This window comes from Tupaia chinensis, unplaced genomic scaffold, assembly GCF_000334495.1.
Source record: "Tupaia chinensis unplaced genomic scaffold, TupChi_1.0 Scaffold142846_1, whole genome shotgun sequence".
Lineage (NCBI taxonomy): Eukaryota > Metazoa > Chordata > Mammalia > Scandentia > Tupaiidae > Tupaia > Tupaia belangeri.
The window spans coordinates 1,512,324-1,531,975 of NW_006202691.1; the positions used below are offsets into that span (position 1 = coordinate 1,512,324).

General features: G+C 37.0%; 1 protein-coding gene across 2 annotated transcripts in view; it reads left to right on the forward strand.

Annotated features, from left to right (window-relative positions):
* Nucleotides 1–19,106, forward strand: part of PPP2R5A (protein phosphatase 2 regulatory subunit B'alpha) — a 74,921-nt gene extending 55,815 nt beyond the window's left edge. For both annotated transcript variants that reach the window (XM_027766374.1, XM_006163708.2), the window contains 9 exons: nt 3,957–4,087; nt 5,916–5,975; nt 6,953–7,061; nt 7,995–8,048; nt 13,335–13,385; nt 13,933–14,052; nt 14,138–14,265; nt 15,061–15,162; nt 17,903–19,106. In XM_027766374.1, coding sequence (XP_027622175.1) covers nt 3,957–4,087; nt 5,916–5,975; nt 6,953–7,061; nt 7,995–8,048; nt 13,335–13,385; nt 13,933–14,052; nt 14,138–14,265; nt 15,061–15,162; nt 17,903–18,035 — 888 coding nt within the window. In that variant the 3' untranslated portion in view covers nt 18,036–19,106. The remainder of the gene's footprint in view (nt 1–3,956; nt 4,088–5,915; nt 5,976–6,952; nt 7,062–7,994; nt 8,049–13,334; nt 13,386–13,932; nt 14,053–14,137; nt 14,266–15,060; nt 15,163–17,902) is intronic.
* The last annotated feature ends 546 nt before the right edge of the window (nt 19,107–19,652 follow it).

The following is a 19,652-nucleotide window of genomic DNA, read 5'->3' on the forward strand; positions in this document are numbered from 1 at the left end:
GCATACCCAAAATTCCTAGAGGAGAATGAAGGAAAAGGGATTCCAGTGTGACCACCTGTAGGGGGTGATTTCTCACTTCCCCTTTCTATCTTTCGCTGTTTCTCTCCAGTGACCACACACACCCTATAGCAAAAATAAAGAGGTTTTTTGTTTGTTTGTTTGTTTGTTTTTTAGAAAGCACCTCCTGTGCTTTCTTTTAAAAAATCCCTCCTTCATTTTTCCCTCCTTTGGGGATTTTGGGTATGCATACACATGTGTGCATGCCATAGTGTTCTTGAACCGTATAGTTGGCCATGTGGGATCCAGCTGTCTTAACCACTGCACCACAGGCAGGCCCAGAAACATAATCTCCTGATTATTAGTTTTGTGTGTGTTTCATTATATGAACCTTGTATTGGGTCATCAGAAAAGTTATGATGAATTTTTGCACAGAAAAACATCTCATGACTTTACTGACAACCCAATATTTCTAAATAGAAATTATTTATTTAGAAAATAGATTTCTTTAAATAGATTTGAAATTTAGCTAACAGCTGTTCTCTTGTTTAATATTTTCTCCCTGAAGATCAACTTGTATTAAATTATATTTGTTCTTAATGTAGACAAAATGACCATAACAATTAAGGACTGACCTCTCTGATTCATTTAAAAGCATATAACTAAACCCTACATCAGAAACTTGAATTTTAGTGTCTTATATGAATAGTTTAACCAATTTTTATTTATTTATTTTGGAGAGATTTTTGCTATAGGGCATATGCACTTTGCCAGAGATACAGGAAGCGAGAAATCACCCCCTGGGGGGATGATGTCAACACCACAATCCTTTCTCCATTCTCCTCTTGGGATTTTGGGCATACAGTGTGCACGTGCCCAGCATGAGTTTCAAGCCACCAAGTCTGGGACTTGAACAGCGGTCAGCCATTTGAGAATCCAACAATGTAACTATTACGACATCTGCTGTTCCCATAACTATTTTTAAGTAGAATAATTTGAATTAGATTTACTACATATATTAACGTAAATTTTCATATTCTATATTTTTTGCTGGACCGTTAGTACCTTAACAAGCTAGCAAACAAAGAATGCAAACTATACATTGTTTTTCGGGAGATCTGTAAATAAGATATAAGTCATCACTGCCCTCAAAATAAATCCACCCCAGTTTGAGATGCACATGTAAACAGTTAACGTATAATTCAAGACAATAAGAACTTCAGAACCAGCTCAGGCCTGGCGATTAAGGGAACTGGATCCCATGTGGCTGACTCCAGTTTGAATCCCAGCCCTAGCAGCTTAAAAAACATGCAGCATGCTTGTGTGTCTGTGGCCCAGATCCTTAACAGGATGAAGAAATGGAGGAAAAGGGATTGCAGTGTGACCACAGCCGATTGGGGGTGCTTTCTTCCTCTGTCTGTCCCTCCCTCTCTGGCCAGCTCTTGTGCCTTCTAGCTTTAGGAAAAAAGAAAATAGTAAGAACTCCTTATGAAGTTTAGAATTTGCTATTGTTACTGTAATTATGAATACAATGCCAGAGTTCAAAACATAAAATGCCTTGGTGACTTTATAGAAATTTTTATTCTATTAAGAGATTATTTTATATTTATTTTCTCCTTGGAAAATTGAATATTTCATTTGAAATACAGTATTTCTCTTTCTCTCTCTCTCGCTCTTTCTCTCCCTCCCTCTCTCCCTTTCCTTCCCTTCCTCCTAACCTCCCTCTCTCCCAGGTGAGCACATGTGTCCTATGGCAGAAACCTAAAAAAAAATTCCTTACAGTTTTAAAATGGAAATTTGAACTTTTGACTATGGATCTTTTTTTTTTTAGAGGGATTTTTTGCTATAGGGCGCACGTGCTCACCGGAGAGAGAGACAGAAAGTAAGAAATTACCCTCCAGGAAGAATGATCACGCTGCATATCCCTTCTCCTACTTTTTCTTCTTGGGATTTTGGGCATGTACTACGCACACATTCCCTGTGTGAGTTTTAAGCTGCCAGGTCCAGGACTCGAATTGCGGTTGACTATGTAGGAGTCTAGTGATATAACCATGACACTATCTTCTGGTCCCAACTATAAATTTTTCTAAGGTTCTTATTCAGGGCTTTGCTGAAGAATTATGTAGAGGTATAGGAGAGTGGTGATGGGGCCAATATGAACTAGTTTAAAGTTATTCAGCCCTTTGATATGCTGACTTTAAATACAAACATATGACCTCACTTTTTGTTTTGAATTATTTTCTTTAAATTTATTTATTTACTTATTTTAATTAGACCAGAGAGGGACAGGACAAGAGAGAGAGAAAAAGTGAGAAAACAAGCTTCCAGGTATGGGACTCATACTACGTTCGGCCATGTGGGCATCCAGCACCCTTAACCACCACGCCACCTGCCAGCCCCTGACCTCACCTTTTTTTTTCAGTGTTATTTCTATATGATTTCCACTCTATTATTACATATGCCCATATTTTACCCTAATATATGATTATTAATTTTTGAGTTAGTGGCATAGTAATCCTTTTGAATTTTTTAATTATAAATCACACAAAAACAGAGGTTTATAAAAACCTTTCTAGTAAACTTAAGTTGCCGGGAAAGTCATGGTGTATTTTTGTGTTTTTCTAGGCAAAAATATGTCATGACTTTCCAGACAATCTAATAGAATTACGCATTTACACACACACACATAGAAATAATATCCTTTACATTTCTTTCTTTTATGAGTAAGAAGAAGAGAGATAAGTACCCTTAGTGAGGTGAGTGGACAGGAAGAAAGGAGGGAAATAAGCATCATTAATAGAGTCCCATGCCACTATCTATTTCCTCACTACTCCCAGTCTTCCTAGCCAATCAGGATCACTCACATTTCCACCTGGCATATACAGGTTGACTGCAGAACTGAACCCATGATCTCAGCATTGCTGAGCAGTACATTACGGCCATGCCACATAGCTGACCCAGCTCATGTGTATTTTTTTAATTTCATTTATTTGATGACTATGATTTAAAAGCTTAAAGTTTTGTATATATTTTTTTTCTTTCTAAAAATTTGTTATAAGGCATGTGTGCTCACCAGAGAGCTAGCAGAAGAAAATGAGAAAGCATCCCATGGAGGGGATGGCCACACTGAATCCCTTCGCCTCCATCATTCTCTCAGTATTTTGGAAAGCACACATACTCATCTCATGTGCTTTTTTTTTTTTTTTTTTTTTTTGAGAGAGATTTTCACTATAGGGCGCATGCACTCGCCAGACAGACAGAGAGAGACATTAGAGACAGAAAGCGAGAAATCACCCCCCAGGGGGGATGGTCACGCCGCAATCCCTTCTCCTCCATTCTCCTCTCGGGATCTTGGGCACGCACGCACACGCGCCCGGCGTGAGTTTTAAGCCACCGGGTCTGGGATGCGAACCGTGGTTGACTACGTGGTAGTCCAGCGACATAGCCATTACGCTAACTGCTGGTTCCCATCATCTCATGTGCTTTTCAAGTCACTGGGTCTACAACTCAAACTTGCACAGTCTGTCACATGGGTTCATTGACTTAACCACCAAGCCAGCAGCTGGCCCAAAATTTCACATAGTGTTTTGATTTACTTTTAAGAAGCCTTAAATATTTCACAAATTTTAACACTAAAATTGTGAGTTATGTTTAGTCAAGCGTAAGACTGAATTTTAAAATCAATGGCAAGGTAAGGAAAAAAATCCAATTTTTGAAGTGTTTATTTTATTTATTGTGTCATTTTAAAAACTTAAATAAGTGAAAATACTCCCTAAGCTTTTCTTTATTTAGCTTCAGTATTTAGCAAGAATATAATCAATCTGATAAGGCAGAATGTTTTTTTTTTTAATTTAAGAAATTTTTAAGATTTCATGGATAACTTTAAAATCAAAATTAGAATAAAGTGAGGTTTTAGCTTGATTATTTTTAAAAAGTAATTTCTCAGATTTCTTTTAAAGCTCCTGGAGCTTTTTGATAGTGAAGATCCCAGAGAACGTGACTTCCTGAAGACTGTTCTGCATCGAATTTATGGGAAGTTTCTTGGATTAAGAGCATTTATCAGAAAACAAATTAACAACATTTTCCTCAGGTAAATTAGTCATATTTACATAGAGCACTTTTCCTTCCCCCCCATATATCTTCTTTTTATTCAGGTTCCTTTTAAGGTTAATTTTTACTCTCAGGAATGGCCATATGTAACTGATGATATTTGATAGTCATTTTTAGCCCATTTATGGATACGAATAAATTGCATCTGACTTTAGAAATTTGTAATGAACTTCTGATATAAGTGGATAGTAGTAAAGAGGATTATTTTTCATAGGTAATGCCAGTGTTATTCATGTTTAAGATATATTGAGAGAGAGAATTTATCTATTCATCTATTTCTTTGAGCTTTTTGTTTAAGAATTGTATGTATATACATATATATATATTTTTTTTTTTAAGAGAGATTTTTGCTATAGGGCGTGTGTGCTTGGCAGAGAGACAAGTAGAGACAGAAAGACAGAAAATAAGAAATCACCCCTCTAGTAGGGATGGCCACATTGCAATCCCTTCTCCTCCACTCTCCTCTCAGGATTTTTAGTGTAAGCGGCTGGTTCCAGAACTCAAACCAAGGTCGACTATGTGGGAGTCCAGCAACGTAACCATTACACTATCTGCTGGTCCCATGTATAAATACTCTTTAAACCAATAGCTCTTAGGAATACTTTGATTTTCTGATAAAGGTAATTTATATGAGGGTCTACCATTTGATTACTTTTTAAATATTAAGTAGCTGCTTCAAATCAGAAGATTTTATAGACATCTACATTTCAGGTTTATTTTGTTTTCAGTTATTGAAGATTTGGCAAAATTAAGCTAGCATTGCCCTGTTCCCACAATTAGAAATGACTAATAGCTGTCTCCTATAGAGAGCATCTTTTCTAGTTCTCTGTCATCACCCTTTAAGTTCACGTCAGTCATTTATTATTCTTGCCCTGTCTGTGGTCGTTAGAGTTTAAAGGTGATTCTAATCTTGAAAAGCTAGGCACCCTGTATAATTTGTGGCTTAAAGAAATTCTGTATAAAAATGGCTTTAGTGTGTATGAATCCTGTTGTCTTCAATTTTCCTATGAGGAAAGGCCTCCCTATTTTGAAAATAATTTGAGAAAATCCATTTTTCATATAATTAAGTAAAATAGAATACTACAAGTAAAATGATATTCTTTTATCTTCACATATGGCAAATTTTAGCCAAGGTATTTTATTTTAAGAATTATTTAACTTGGGAACCAGCAGTTAGCGTAATGGCTATGTCGCTGGACTCCCACGTAGTCGATCGTGGTTCGCGTCCTGGACCCGGTGGCTTAAAACTCACGCCGGGCGCGTGTGCGTGCGTGCCCAAGATCCCGAGAGGAGAATGGAGGAGAAGGGATTGCGGCGTGACCATCCCCCCTGGGGGATGATTTCTCGCTTTCTGTCTCTATGTCTCTCTCTGTTTGTCTGGCGAGCGCACGCGCCCTATAGCAAAAATCTCTCCAAAAAAAAAGAAAAGAATTATTTAACTTTATTTATTTAATTTGACTAGAGAGGTACAGAGAGAGAAAGAGGGAAAGTGAGAAACCAAGCCACCAGGTCTGGGACTCGAACCATGGCCATCCAAGTGGGAGTCCAGTGCCCTTAATCACCATGCCACCTGCCAGCCCCATAGCCAAGGTATTTTTGATTTAATAGAAAGTAGACCTTTTCTTATAAGATAGCTATGAATTAACTCACTTGAGACAAAATAGCTTATAAAATAGCTTATAAAAACCTAAAGTATGCTTATATATTTATTATAGCTGCCCTTTGGATTGATTTCTTCATCTTCCTGCCATTTAAGTTAGTTTTCTGATGTCTGATTTTTATCACATCTATCTTTATTTTAAATTCAGGTTTATATATGAAACAGAACATTTCAATGGCGTTGCTGAACTTCTTGAAATATTAGGAAGGTAGGTCAGGTTTTTGTTGTTCTTTTCAAGAATTAAATAACTTTTGAATGTTTTAAGGTATTAAAATCTTAGCTGAGATGGAATAATTATTTCATATTTTAGAGTTTATATATAAACCGCAAGACATAGCTTCTCAGCTGAATTCTTGTATAGGCTTTTTGGAGGTCAGCATATTAAAGGACTGCCATATAAGACATCTGTTTCAAAACAGGCTTTCTGTTTTGAAGCTGTTGCATGTTTTATGCCTAAATTTGCCAGACTGTGATAGAAATTTATAGGATCCTACTACGCTGAGATGAAATAAGCCATAGTGAATCTTAGATGAAGTTACAAGAATTCTTGTTCAGATGTTGATAGGGCCATTTCTAATCCATCTGTTCTTTTTAGATTTTCCAGTCTTTGGTTTCAGTTTACATGAACATTTTTGCCTTCCTTATTCACTACATAGCAGTGGAATGATTAAGGAAGGATTATTGTCTCCTTTATTAATGTTTAGAAAATTATTGTGGAGAGAACCACTTCTTAATTTCAGATTATCCAACAAAGTACGGGAACTACCTATTTACTTCAGAGAATATTGGATACTCTTTTTTTCTTTTTCTTTTTCTTTTTTTTTTTTTAAGAGAAAGATTTTTGCTATAGGATACATGCACTTGTAAGAGAGACAGAAAGCGAGAAATTAGCCCTCCAGTGGGATGGCCATGCCTCAATCCCTTCTCTTCCATTCTCCTCTCAAGATTTTGGGCATGTACCCACATGCATTATGGGGGTGTTCAAATTGGCAGTCCTGATTTTCTTTTGGGCTCATCGATTTAGAGGATCAGACTTCATAATCTTTTTGAAGTACTTTGAATATGAGTAGTCATAAAATACCAGGATTAAAGCAGAACACTGTTCCTTCTACTCACGGATATTATAATTTTTAGAAACAAAGTAGTAACTACTTAACACTTCCCCCTGCCTTTTTTTCCCTCCAGTATTATCAATGGCTTTGCATTGCCACTGAAAGCAGAACATAAACAATTTCTAATGAAGGTTCTTATTCCTATGCATACTGCAAAAGGATTGGCTTTGTTTCATGCTCAGGTAAGTTTCAAGAAATTTCAAATGAAAGAATGTTGTTTCAAAGATAAATATTTAGACAGAAATTGAGAAAAACCAAGGTGACAATGTAAAGTATAATTAGGTGATCTGCTTTATGAGTTGTCCAAAATAAATTTTATTCTAATTTTAAAATATTATGATATTTAGTTATCTAGTAAGATCAGTGCACTTTAAGTGTAAATATAGAAAATATAGTATCATGTTCCCTCATATTCTAGTCCAGGCCCTGACCTAATTAAAATTAAGTATGTGGGAACCAGCAGTTAGCGTAATGGCTATGTCACTGGACTCCCACATAGTCGACTGCGGTTCGCGTCCCGGACCCAGTGGCTTAAAACTCACACCGGGCGCTTGTGTGTGCATGCCCAAGATCCCGAGAGGAGAATGGGGAGGAGAAGGGATTGCGGTGTGACCATCCCCCCTGGGGGGTGATTTCTCGCTTTCTGTCTCTATGTCTCTGTCTGTCTGTTGAGCGCACGCGCCCTATAACGAAAACCTCTCAAAAAAAAAAATTAAGTATGTAACTTTGAATAAATCTCACTTATCTACAGAATGTTTCTTCCAGACATGATAACTGCTAGAGAGACTTTGCTTTCTTATATTAATATTTAGAGAATAATATCATATCAGCAGCATATATGTAGAAATATGAAAAGTTAAATTATTAGCACTCTTATTTCAGTTAACTTTGTCATCAGAAATTACTAATAAAAAATACTTTTTAAACAAGAAGTTACTTTCTGTGTTAAGTTACATAATTGTGGGTATATTCACAATTGTGAGTAATTTATATATAATAAACCAGTTAAAAGTTGTCAAAATGAGCTAGTCATTTTTGTTGGCCAAATATAAACAAATTCAGCATCACTAAATATTATTTCACTGACTAATATTTATAAACTATTTCTCTTTTAGCTAGCATACTGTGTTGTACAGTTTCTGGAGAAAGATACAACATTAACAGAACCAGTAAGTGTTTTATTTATTTTCATGTTTTTTGTCTATATTAATAGCATTTTCTTACACTTTTCTTTATAGACTTAATGAAGTCGTCAAATAGCAATAATAATGTACCTTACTCTAAAATCATTTAGATGATGGAACATGAAGTTAATCTTCAAAGAACAGGATTGAGAGGAGAGCGTGCTTGAGTTGCAAATGTGCTTTGAATAACCTAAATATAGAGTAATTAATATATAGTAGTAGAGATTTGTGATAATAGGATCAAATGACCACAGTGAAATTTTATATACATACCTTCATGGGTAATCTTTAAAAAATATATTATTAGTTTTTAATTTGACCAGAGAGAAAGGAAAAAATGAGAAAGTAAGCTTCCTGGTCCGGAATTCAAACTGAGTTCAGTCTGTGGGAGTCCAGTGCCTTAACCACGCCACCTGCTGGCCCCATTGAAATTATCTTCATTCACTTTTTAAAATTAAACATACTGTGAGGATCCCAAAACCATTCCCTTGAGTTTTGTTTTTAGAGATGAGATTTTCTCTCTTAATGATAAACCACATTGCAGGAAGTGAAAACATTTCCTTTCCTTTGGTAATTAAGATATAATCCTGGAAAACTGGTTGTTTATTTTATGGATCCAGCATCACATTTGTCTTTTAATTCTATAGCTATTTGCTTATTATAAATGAAAATTTGAAAAAGTATAATTATGAAAATTGAAGATTCAAGAAAAACAGAAAGTGAGGTAGGGTGAAATAGAAAAACATAGAAAACATTTTACCTTGGTGAAAAAGTATTTTGAGAAAACATTTTCTAGTTATTTTAAATCTAAATATTTAAACTAAGAGTTCTTAAAGAATAGCAGTGGGGCCTCTCAGGTGCTTGACTGGGCACGTGGACCCACAGGGCTGCACTGCTAGGCCTAGTGCCACCTGAGAGTGGTTGGTTTTGAGGGACTGGAGATGGGAACACTCCCAGAAGGTAAAAATATACCCCGTGGGTGAAAGTTCTCCAAGACCTGAGAGATCCAGAGGTGTTCCAGGTCCAGACACGGCTGCTAGGAGCCATGTTTGGCCCAGGTGGATCTCTAATTCCTTATGTTGAACAAGCAAGACAGACTACACTTGAGCTGAAGGCTCTGGAATCTTCAGACCTCACTCACCGAAGTGGTGTTTTTTTTGTTTTTGTTTTTAATTTTTTTTATAATTATTTAATTTTATTTATTCATTCATTTATTTTAATTTGACCAGAGAGAGATACACAGAGAGAGAGAGGGAAAGTGAGAAAGCAAGCCACCAGGTCCCGTACTCAAACCGCGGTTGGCCATGTGGAAGTGTCCAGCACCTTAACCACCACGCCACCTGCTGGTCCCCACCGAAGTGGTGGTTTATGGCTCTTACTTGCACAGTATCTGGACCAGGTAGATGCTCCAGTACTTGGCTGAGTGGCACTGACAGCAGCAGGAGTGTGGGTTGCTCAAACTTGAGGAAGCCATCAATGCCCTCAAACTAGGCCCTGGAATGAAATGAAACCAGTTTCCAGCCAACGGGGATGGGGACCAGGATGTGCAGATTAGGTTTTGGCATAGCTGGAATGGTTCCGGCTTGATTTAAACTCTCCAGCCTTAGAAGTTAAGGAAAAACCAGCTGTTTTTGGTTCTCTGCCTTTGCTGAGTCCTTACGTGCATATCTTTTTCTGAGGTTGCTAGTGAAAAAATAAAGTTTTAAGTAATAATAAAGAAAAGATAGCAAGAGTTTAAAGGGTTAAAATTACACACACACACACACACACACACACACACACACATATATATAGAGAGAGAGAGAGAGCGAGAGAGACTTTTTTTAACATTATTAACTTTCTGAGGCTATCCCTAGAATGCCTGAAAACATACCAGTGGTCTTCAAAAAGTTCACATTATGAAAAAATATGTACAGATTGTGATTTTTTTTTAAATAAACTTGTACTTTAATTCCATTTTTCATTAATTTTTACATGAAATTCTTGAAGTCCTTTTGTACTTAGTATTCTTTTACTTGGACTTTGCATAAAGGAACAAAATATATATATTTCTTCTCCCTAAGTTTTTGACTTTCCGGGAAGTTCTTTCTGCAGTTCTTTCTGAAAAAATTTTAAAGACATCAGGAGGGAGCCGGCAGGTGGCATGGTAGTTAAGGGTGCTGGATTCCCACATGGCCGACTGCTGTTCCGAGTCCTAGACCTGGCAGCTTGGTTTTTCACTTTCCTTCTCTTTCTCCCCTCTTCCTCCCTCCTTAGTCAAATTTAAATAAATAAATGAAGTTAAATAAAATCATTATATATAAAAAAAAGACATCAGGAGAATTTGAAAACCCAGTAATTACAGATGAAAACATAAATTTCTAAGGTGGATTAAAACTTAATACAAACCTGGGGCCAGCAGGTGGCGAGATGATTAAGGCACTGGACACACCCACATGTTTGACTATGGTTCGAATCCCGTACCTGGTGGCTTGCTTTCTCACTTTCCCTTGCTCTCTCTGTGTGTCTCTCTCTGGTCAAATTAAAATAAATGAATGAATAAAAATTTTTAAAAAATTTAATACAAATCTGGACCAGCACATAATGTGGAGGTTAAGGTGCTGGATCCCACATGCCTGACTCTGCAATTTCAGTCTCGGACTGAGGGCTTGAAAATCATGCCAGTCACAATCATGTATGTGCTCAAAATCCCAAGGGGAGAAAGGAGGAGAAGGGACTGCAATGTGGGCATCCTCCTGGAAATGTGATTTCTCACTTTCCCTCTCTCTCTGGTGAGCACACATGCCTTATAGCAAAACTAAAAAACAAATCAATACAAATTCATAATTCCCACTAGAATTGAAGTAAAGAAAACTTATAACAAAATATAAATCATGGTTCATGCTTGGTAAATAATAAATTAATACAATTTTACTTAATTTGGTGTGGGTAAGAGAGATGGTTTCTCCCCCCCCCCCCCCCAGCGATTTTTTCTCTCACGTTGCCAGAGACAGAAAGCGAGAAATCATCCCCTGAGGGGGAGGCCACACTGCAACCCCTTATCCATTCTCCTCTCAGAATTTTGGGCATGCACACGCACCTGGCATGTTTTAAGCCACTGGTCTGGGACTGGAACTGCAGTTGACCACGTGGGAGTCCAGTGATGTGACCATTATGCCGTCTGCTGGTCCTGAGATAGGTTATTTCTTTATAAAGGGATGATTAGGGAGCGGGGATGATAGCCAGATAACTGTTGGCTTGAGTGAGTCGGGTTAATAAGACCAGGAGGGGGGAGACCAAGGTAAATGTCCAAATTAACAAAAGAAAATACTTTTCAATTAACAAAGATCTCTAGAGAAAGAGATCTTACAGTTTCTACCATAGGCCATTGCAGCATGAACATTATGACCATACTACTTAGGTTACAGCCTTAATGCTAATTTTCTGGAAGCCTTACATTCATACATATCAAAGCTTCCTATGTTGTATAAATAAGCCAGAGCTTTTGCAAGTTTATTACATTCCTACGTACCTACATCTTGTTTGGAAATATTTTATTTTCTAAAATGAAAAGGGACATTTTTGCTTCTACTTATAAAAGTAATATGTATTGGGAACCAGCAGTTAGCATAATGGCTATGTCACTGGACTCCCACGTAGTCGACCGCTGTTCGGGTCCCGGACCCGGTGGCTTAAAACTCACGCCGGGCGCGTGTGCGTGCGTGCCCAAGATCCCGAGAGGAGAATGGAGGAGAAGGGATTGCGGCGTGACCATCCCCCCTGGGGGGTGATTTCTCGCTTTCTGTCTCTATGTCTCTCTCTGTCTGTCTGGTGAGCGCACGCGCCCTACAGTGAAAATCTCTCCCCCCCCCAAAAAAAAAAAAAGTAATATGTATTAAATTGGTTCACACAAAACAAAGAACAAGGGGCCAGCATGTGGCATGGTGGTTAAGGCACTGGACACTCCCACATGGCTGAACACGGTTCGAGTCCCGGACCTGGTGGCTTGCTTTCTCGTTTTTCCCTCTCTCTCTGTCTCTCTGGTCAAATTAAAATAAATTAATGAATAAGTAAAATTGAATAAATAATTATTTTTTTAAAAAACATAAAGCACAATATATATGAAGGTTCCTGGACTAGTCCTGTAGAAATAACAATATAAATCGGTGAATATATTTCTAGAAATTTTTTCCTATACTTACATATAGGTTAAACAAACAGTATGGCAGTGCTGACCAGGGATTTTCACCTCAGTATAAAGTGACTGTTTTTCTATAATTCCATTGTATGGATTTCCATAACTCATTAGTACTCTATTAGTAGACACTTAACTTATTAGAGTTTTTTTCACTGTTATAAACATGCTGAATAAGGGGATATTTTTGGGTGTTAGAAGTTTTCTGTCTCCTGTCTGTGGTGTTGATTAAAAAAAAAAATCTAGGGGAGTATAAAAATCTTCAGAACTGTACATCAAAAAAAAAAAAAAAAGGAAAGGAATTTTGCTGTATATACGTTTTAAAAATAAAAACTTTTTAAAAAAGTAAAAAACCATGTTACCGGGCCAAAAAATACACGCAGATTTCAATCCAGAGTGTGAAGATGATTGCTTTTAAATCTCATCCTAGCTAATCAGTACTAAATATTGTTTTAAATTCTTCGCTTAGCCTACCAGGTGTGAAATCTTATTTTAATTGATTCTTATTACAGGGTTTGAGCCATCCTTTTATGTTTATTGGCCATTTACATTTCTATGTCCTACTTATAACCTCCTTCCTATTATATTTTGCAAGTATTATCCATTTGGAGTTTTTCTTTTAATGTTGAATATCCAAGGGTATTTCAAAAAGTGAATAAGAAAATGGAATTAGGGCTAGCCATGGCTTGGTGGTTATGTGAGTTGTATGCCACATGGCCAACCACCATGCAGTTTGAGTCCCAGACCAGCAAGCTTGAAAAACATGCTGGGCACATGTGCATGCATGCCCCAAGTCCCAAAAGGAGGGAGAGGCATGGAGAAGGGATTCTGGTATAGCCATCTCATGGGGGTGTGGTTTCTCACTTTCTCTCTCTCTCTGTCTCTGGTGAGCACATACACCCTATGGCAAATATTTAAAAAAAAAAAAAAAAAAAAAGATGAAGTCTTAACACTGAGCAGAAAGTCTGGGTATTCACTTAGGTATTAAATATTAATATACTTCAGAATGAACATTATATAATCATACCTAGTGAAAATATCTTGGGATTAACAAGCTTCATCATTTAATGCATGTCAAACTTCTCATTTTTTTTCAGGTGATCAGAGGACTGCTAAAATTTTGGCCAAAAACATGCAGTCAGAAAGAGGTGGGTTTTGTTCACTAAAAGCAATGGATTTTATTAAAGCTTCTCAACCCCAGGGTGTAAAACATGCTTTTTGGGGCTGGCTGTGCTGCTGCAAAAGAGTGGGAAATGTAGAGTTAACAACTACGCAGGCCAGCTGGTGGCATAGTGGTTAAGGCTGATGGATCCCACATGGCCAACTGTGTGATTTGAGTCCTGGACCTGTGGCTTGAAAAACATACCAGGGATGTGTGTGTGTATATGTGTCCGCCCCCAAAATCCAAAAGAGAAATGGAGAAGGGAATGCAGTGTAACCATTTTACACGAAAGTGTTTTCTCACTTTCCTTTATTCTCTGTGTCTCCTATGAGTACATGTGCCCTCTAGCAAATTTTAAAACAAATTTTAAAAAAAGAAACAAGAATTGTGACTATAGTAAGTGTATATCATCCAGATGTTCTTTTGCCCACTGTATAATTTATAGATTTTTACCTCATCATTTTATGGTTTCTATATTAACATCATATAATTTGTTACATTATGTTTCTCAAAACAAAATTTTTTTAACCTAGGTGATGTTTTTAGGAGAAATTGAAGAAATCTTAGATGTCATTGAACCAACACAGTTCAAAAAAATTGAAGAGCCACTTTTTAAACAAATATCCAAGTGTGTATCTAGTTCTCACTTTCAGGTATGGTGTTTTCAGTAAAGTCACACTTATTCTATTCTATTATTTCTTTTCTCCTTTAGTTTTCACGTTATAAATTCTTTTGTAGGTTGCAGAAAGGGCATTGTACTTCTGGAATAATGAATATATTCTTAGTTTGATTGAGGAGAACATTGATAAAATTCTGCCAATTATGTTTGCCAGTTTGTACAAAATTTCCAAAGAACACTGGAATCCGTAAGTATCTTTAATGCTGGTTCTTTTTTTTTTTTTTTTTAACTTTTTCTTATTTGATTTTCTAACTCATACATGAAACTTATACAGATTATAAACTTATTCCAAGGTTAATAACATTTTTATTCCATACATACATATTTTATTATGCATATAAGTTTTGTAAGTTGTAAATGTATATGTCTATAATATTCTTTAGTAATATGTCTGAAATCAACTCCCTGAAGCTAAACTGTCAGGAATAACATTCTGCACCTCTGCATAGTCAAACCCTGTTGGGGAAGTCAACCAAGTGTCTGTGGAGGATACACAAACTACTGGATTGATCTCCTAAGTAGTCTCACCTCTGTAGACAGCAGTGTCCCAGGGAAAAGCTGAGCTGCATAAGGTCATAGTGATATTTAGAAGGCTACTTTCTAATTCCTGTAACATCCTTATCTGCCTCTCTGTATTTCTTCTTAGAAGTTATTTGGTTAAATCTTTTTCATTTTCTTTTGATGTTGTTATGTACAGTTTCAGTCAGGACCTTCTAAGGCAACAGTGAAGATAATAAAACATTTCTAGCTAGAGTTTAAGTATGATAAAGTGGGAAGGATGTAAATTTTGGAATCAGATATACTGTCTCTACCTCCACACACAGACTATATGACCTTGAGCAGATTACAAACCTCTTGAACCTCAGTTTCATCATCTCTAAAATGGGTTGAGTAAATCAGCCAACATGTAGCCCCCTACAGAGATGGTAGTGTTACATTTCCTATTTGTTAGTAACACAGGACTGGCTCATTTTCATTTCAGGACCATAGTAGCACTGGTATACAACGTGCTGAAAACCCTAATGGAAATGAACGGCAAGCTTTTTGATGACCTTACTGGTTCATACAAAGCTGAAAGACAGAGGTATTTGAAATTTTCAATTACAAGATTATCTATACATTTTAGGTTGCATGTGATTCAGTTCAGTAATTATCTTAAGTTAAAATGATCATATTTAGTAAGTCCATTACATTACAGTAAACATTACAATGTGAAAGCCTCTAAGCAATTAAAAGTCATTTCCAGATAAACTAGCCCCAGTATTTTTTATAAATTTGTTAAATAAAAATAGAAGTTCCATGTATTAAGGTTGTTATATAATTTATTTGCCCTAGTGGCTAGATTGTGATTTTAACTTGGATCATAAATCCTTTATCTCGTTCTTAGCTTTAGATTTCATCAGTCTGATAGCATTTACAATTTATGCTGAATTTTAAATATTAGATTTTACAATTTGTTTTCTTATTATATTTATGAAAATCATTTTTGCCCATGTGGGCCTCTACAGAGAGCTTTACTTTTCAACTACAGTCCTAGTATAATAGTTCAACAGTCTTGTGCTGTCGATTACCAGAAAGTGGTATTTAAAGCCACCATACCTCCCCTTTGGGAAGAAGGAATCATAGTATGATATGCTTATAGTTCAGGATACTATTAATGTTATTCCTTGTAGTAATAAATATTTGAGAGAATAAATGATAACATGTATCAATCTTTAAGAATATAACTTAGTAATTACTTCTTTTTGAGAGTTCTATAAATTACTATAAAATATCTTTGGTAATTCACTTCTGGGGCCACCCCATAGCCTGATGGTTAGGGCAGCTGGATCCTACGTAGGCAACCATGAAGTTTAAGTCCTGGACCCAGTGGCTTGAAAAATATACTGGGGACATATGCATATATGCCTAAAATCTTGACAGGAGGGAGAAATGGAAAAGGGATTGTGATGTGACCATGCCCGATTGGGGAAATGCTTAACTACAAGTTCCTCATCGTGGTTTTCTTGTCAAGAAGCGGATGAATAGCCCATATTTAGTCTATCTTAGCCCATCAGAACCTAACTCAATGTTTTTTTTTGTTTTTGTTTTTTTTTAAGAGAGATTTTTGCTATATGGCGCTTGCACTTGCCAGAGAGACAGAAAGCAAGAAATAACCCCCCAGGTGAAATGGCCATACTGCAGTTCCTTCTCCATTCTCCTCTCAGGATTTTGGGTACGCACACACCCGTACCCAGTTTTGAGTTTTAAGCCACTAGGTTTGGGACTGTAACTGTGGTCAACCATGTGGGAGTCCAGTGACGTAACCATTATGCCATATGCTGGGGTCCTGCTCTATTTCTTTTAAATAGCAGTGTTCTGGTAGGTATAAAAATTATTGGGTTGTCAGGAAAGTTATGACACATTTTGGCACAGAAAAATACTTCATGACTTTTGTGACCTAATAGTTATAGGGCTTCAGCCCCAGGAAACAATGGAAAGAAAGACGACTAGGATAATATGAAACTTTTTAAACATTTTTATTTATTCATTCATTTATTTTAATTTGACCAGAGAGAGAAGGAAAGTGAAAAAGCAATCCACCAGGTCTGGGACTTGAACGATGGCTGGCCATGTGAGAATGTCCAGTGCCTTAGCCAACATGCCAACTGCTAGAACTTTTATTGAAAAAAGTGTGTATATTATATGACTAAGAATAATCATTATTTCTATTAGTTTTAAGTCAGCAAATCCTTTAAAATGATGTATCCTTTTATTTACAGGGGTACTCTACAGAAAAAAAAGTGAGACTCACCCCCACAAGGGGATGGCCGGCCATACCATTAATTCCTTCTTTTCCACTTTCCTCTAGAGATTTTGGGCACACATGCACGTGTGCTCAGCATTTCTCAAGCCACTGGGTCCACTCATACACCACTTGCTGGCCCAGCATATCCTTTTAAATCATATATAACCACAAAATATGTAAATCCAGGTTTTCACATGTTTGTATAGCTTTTCAGAATAATCTTGTCTACATCATTCAGAAATGTTCTTCCTTAGAATTGAAAGTAACTGAAAACAACATACAAAATATTTTGACTTTTGTTTTAAACTTTAAGTTTTCATTTAATATGTAAGCAACAGAAGATAACAGGATACAAACTGTTCAGTAGTTAGCAATGTGCTGCAAAAGGTAGTGGATTCCGCATGGTGCTTCAGACTGACCTAGTACCCAGCCCTCTTCAAGTGATCATGGCCACCACAGTGATTGCAAGAATGTAATGTGGGAAACCTCATGCAGAAGTACTGTTGACTATAAGGCACAATTACTGTAGTGATAATGTGCAGGGGGCAGAATGCAAGTAGTCACTTTCAGCTGGCACAGGAAATACACAGGCTCAGGAATTACATTGAGGAGTGACAAGAAATCAGTGCTCTGGAAACTGGCGTAATGGCTATGTCGCTGGACTCCCACGTAGTCAACCGCGGTTCGCGTCCTGGACCCAGTGGCTTAAAACTCACGCTGGGCACATGTGCGTGCATGCCCAGGATCCCGAGAGAATAGAGGAAAAGGGATTGCGGCGTGACCATCCCCCCTGGGGGGTGATTTCTCACTTTCTGTCTCTATGTCTCTCTCTGTCTGTCTGGTGAGCGCACACGCCCTATAGCAAAAACCTCTCCAAAAAAAAAAAGGAATCAGTGCTCTATGTAATTGGGCCCCAACACCTTAATAGAGATTTAAGTGTAATGACACAAACACCATGTTCTCCAGTAAACTGCCAAACCACCTTTAAATTCTGAAATAAACATTTCTAATCACAAAAATTTTGGTTTATCTACAGAGAGAAAAAGAAAGAATTGGAACGTGAAGAACTGTGGAGAAAATTAGAGGAGCTAAAGCTAAAGAAAGCTCTAGAAAAGCAGAACAGTACTTACAATATGCACAGTGTTCTCAGCAATACAAGTGCCGAATAAAAAAGCCTGCCACCCCTGCTGGATAGGCAATTTTGTATACTTTTTTGAAATATGTAAAAACTGCAAAACAAACCTCATCAGTATAATATAATTAAGAGGCCAATTTTTTTTTTCTGGCAACTGTAAATGAAAAAAAAATATGGACTAAACATAGCCCTGTGCTATATATATCATGGCCACAGTATATTGTAACCTTTGTCTAATCATTGATTTATTGTGTCACTTCTGAAATTTCACAGAAATGAATTTTATCATCTATGATATGAGTGAGATAATTATGGGAGTGGTAGAATTATGACTTGAATTATTTTTTGATTGTGTTGCACACAGATATAGTAGTCCGCTCTGTATATTTTCCCCTTTTGTAATGTGCTTTTCACATTGCTGCAGACCTTAGTTATATCCTAGGAAAGTGAATACTTCCTAAAATAAAACTAAGGTATTATCATTACCTTTTCTTTTATCTCCCAGAAATATGATGGGGGGAATTATTTGTCCTAACCATCCCCCCCATTAAAGATATTACTGTACTCTGGAATTTGAGCAAAACCTTAAATCTCCAGGCTTTTTAAAGCACAAAATATACATAAAAGCTGGGAAAGTAAACCAAAATCCAGATTGTTCTCATGAATATTCTCCTTCACCTGCAGCTCCCCAGTGATGAGCACAGACTAGCAGAGGCAGCTCAGGCCTCAGTTCATTCCTCCTCTTCCTTTCCAAGGCGGAAGGCAGGGCCTTTCCAGTCCTTGCGGCCTGCCCTTACCCCAGGCCCCCTGACCCAGGGATGGAGGCATTGAGTCCCACAGTGTGGTGATGCGGAGTGCTGGTTGTCACTGCCTGGCTTTATTTACAGGAAATGCAGCAGGCTTCCTTTGTAGAGTTCGGAAAAAGGTAACTTATATAGAGGTCTTATATGTTTTTACTTGGCCAAGTATTTCTCACATCTTTTGTTATCAGAGTACCATTCCAATCTCTTAACTTGCAGTTGTGTGGAAAACTGTTTTGTAATGAAATATCTTCATTGGAGGATTGAGCAGCATTTAATAAAGTCTATGTTTGTATTTTGCCTTATGTCACCTTTGCTTTTTTTCAGTTCTAACCTTAGGTATCCAGGGGAAGGCAGTTTTGGACATCAAGGTGTTCTCTACCCTAACCCAAGGCCAGCCAGTACTGCTGATAGCCAGGGGACAGCACAGTTAAAAGGATGATTCCACTACAAAACTCAGCATGCAAGCAAGGCAAGCCCCGGGTGTCCAGATAATGAAGGTTAGGTCTAAATGACTACACTGCACAAGGTGTAGGCTTTCTTTTTTCTTTTACTGAAGAGGGATTTTCACAGGCTGTAGCTAATAGTTCTTAAAAGTTTTTTTTTTATCCTTTGAAGAGGAAAAGTGTTCATTTAGTTTCTAATTATCTATCCTAATTATCTAAAGATATCTAACATTCTAAAGAACATTTAATTAGGTCTCTTTCTACAGTACAGGAAATACAGTTTTAGAATATTCATTGACGCAAATTTTATTAGATATTTAAGTAATATTAAAGTGATGTGTCATCTTTAGAGATGTACCCACGTGTTTTTCAGTAGTGTTACTATAAGCTTTTATGCCTGCTTTG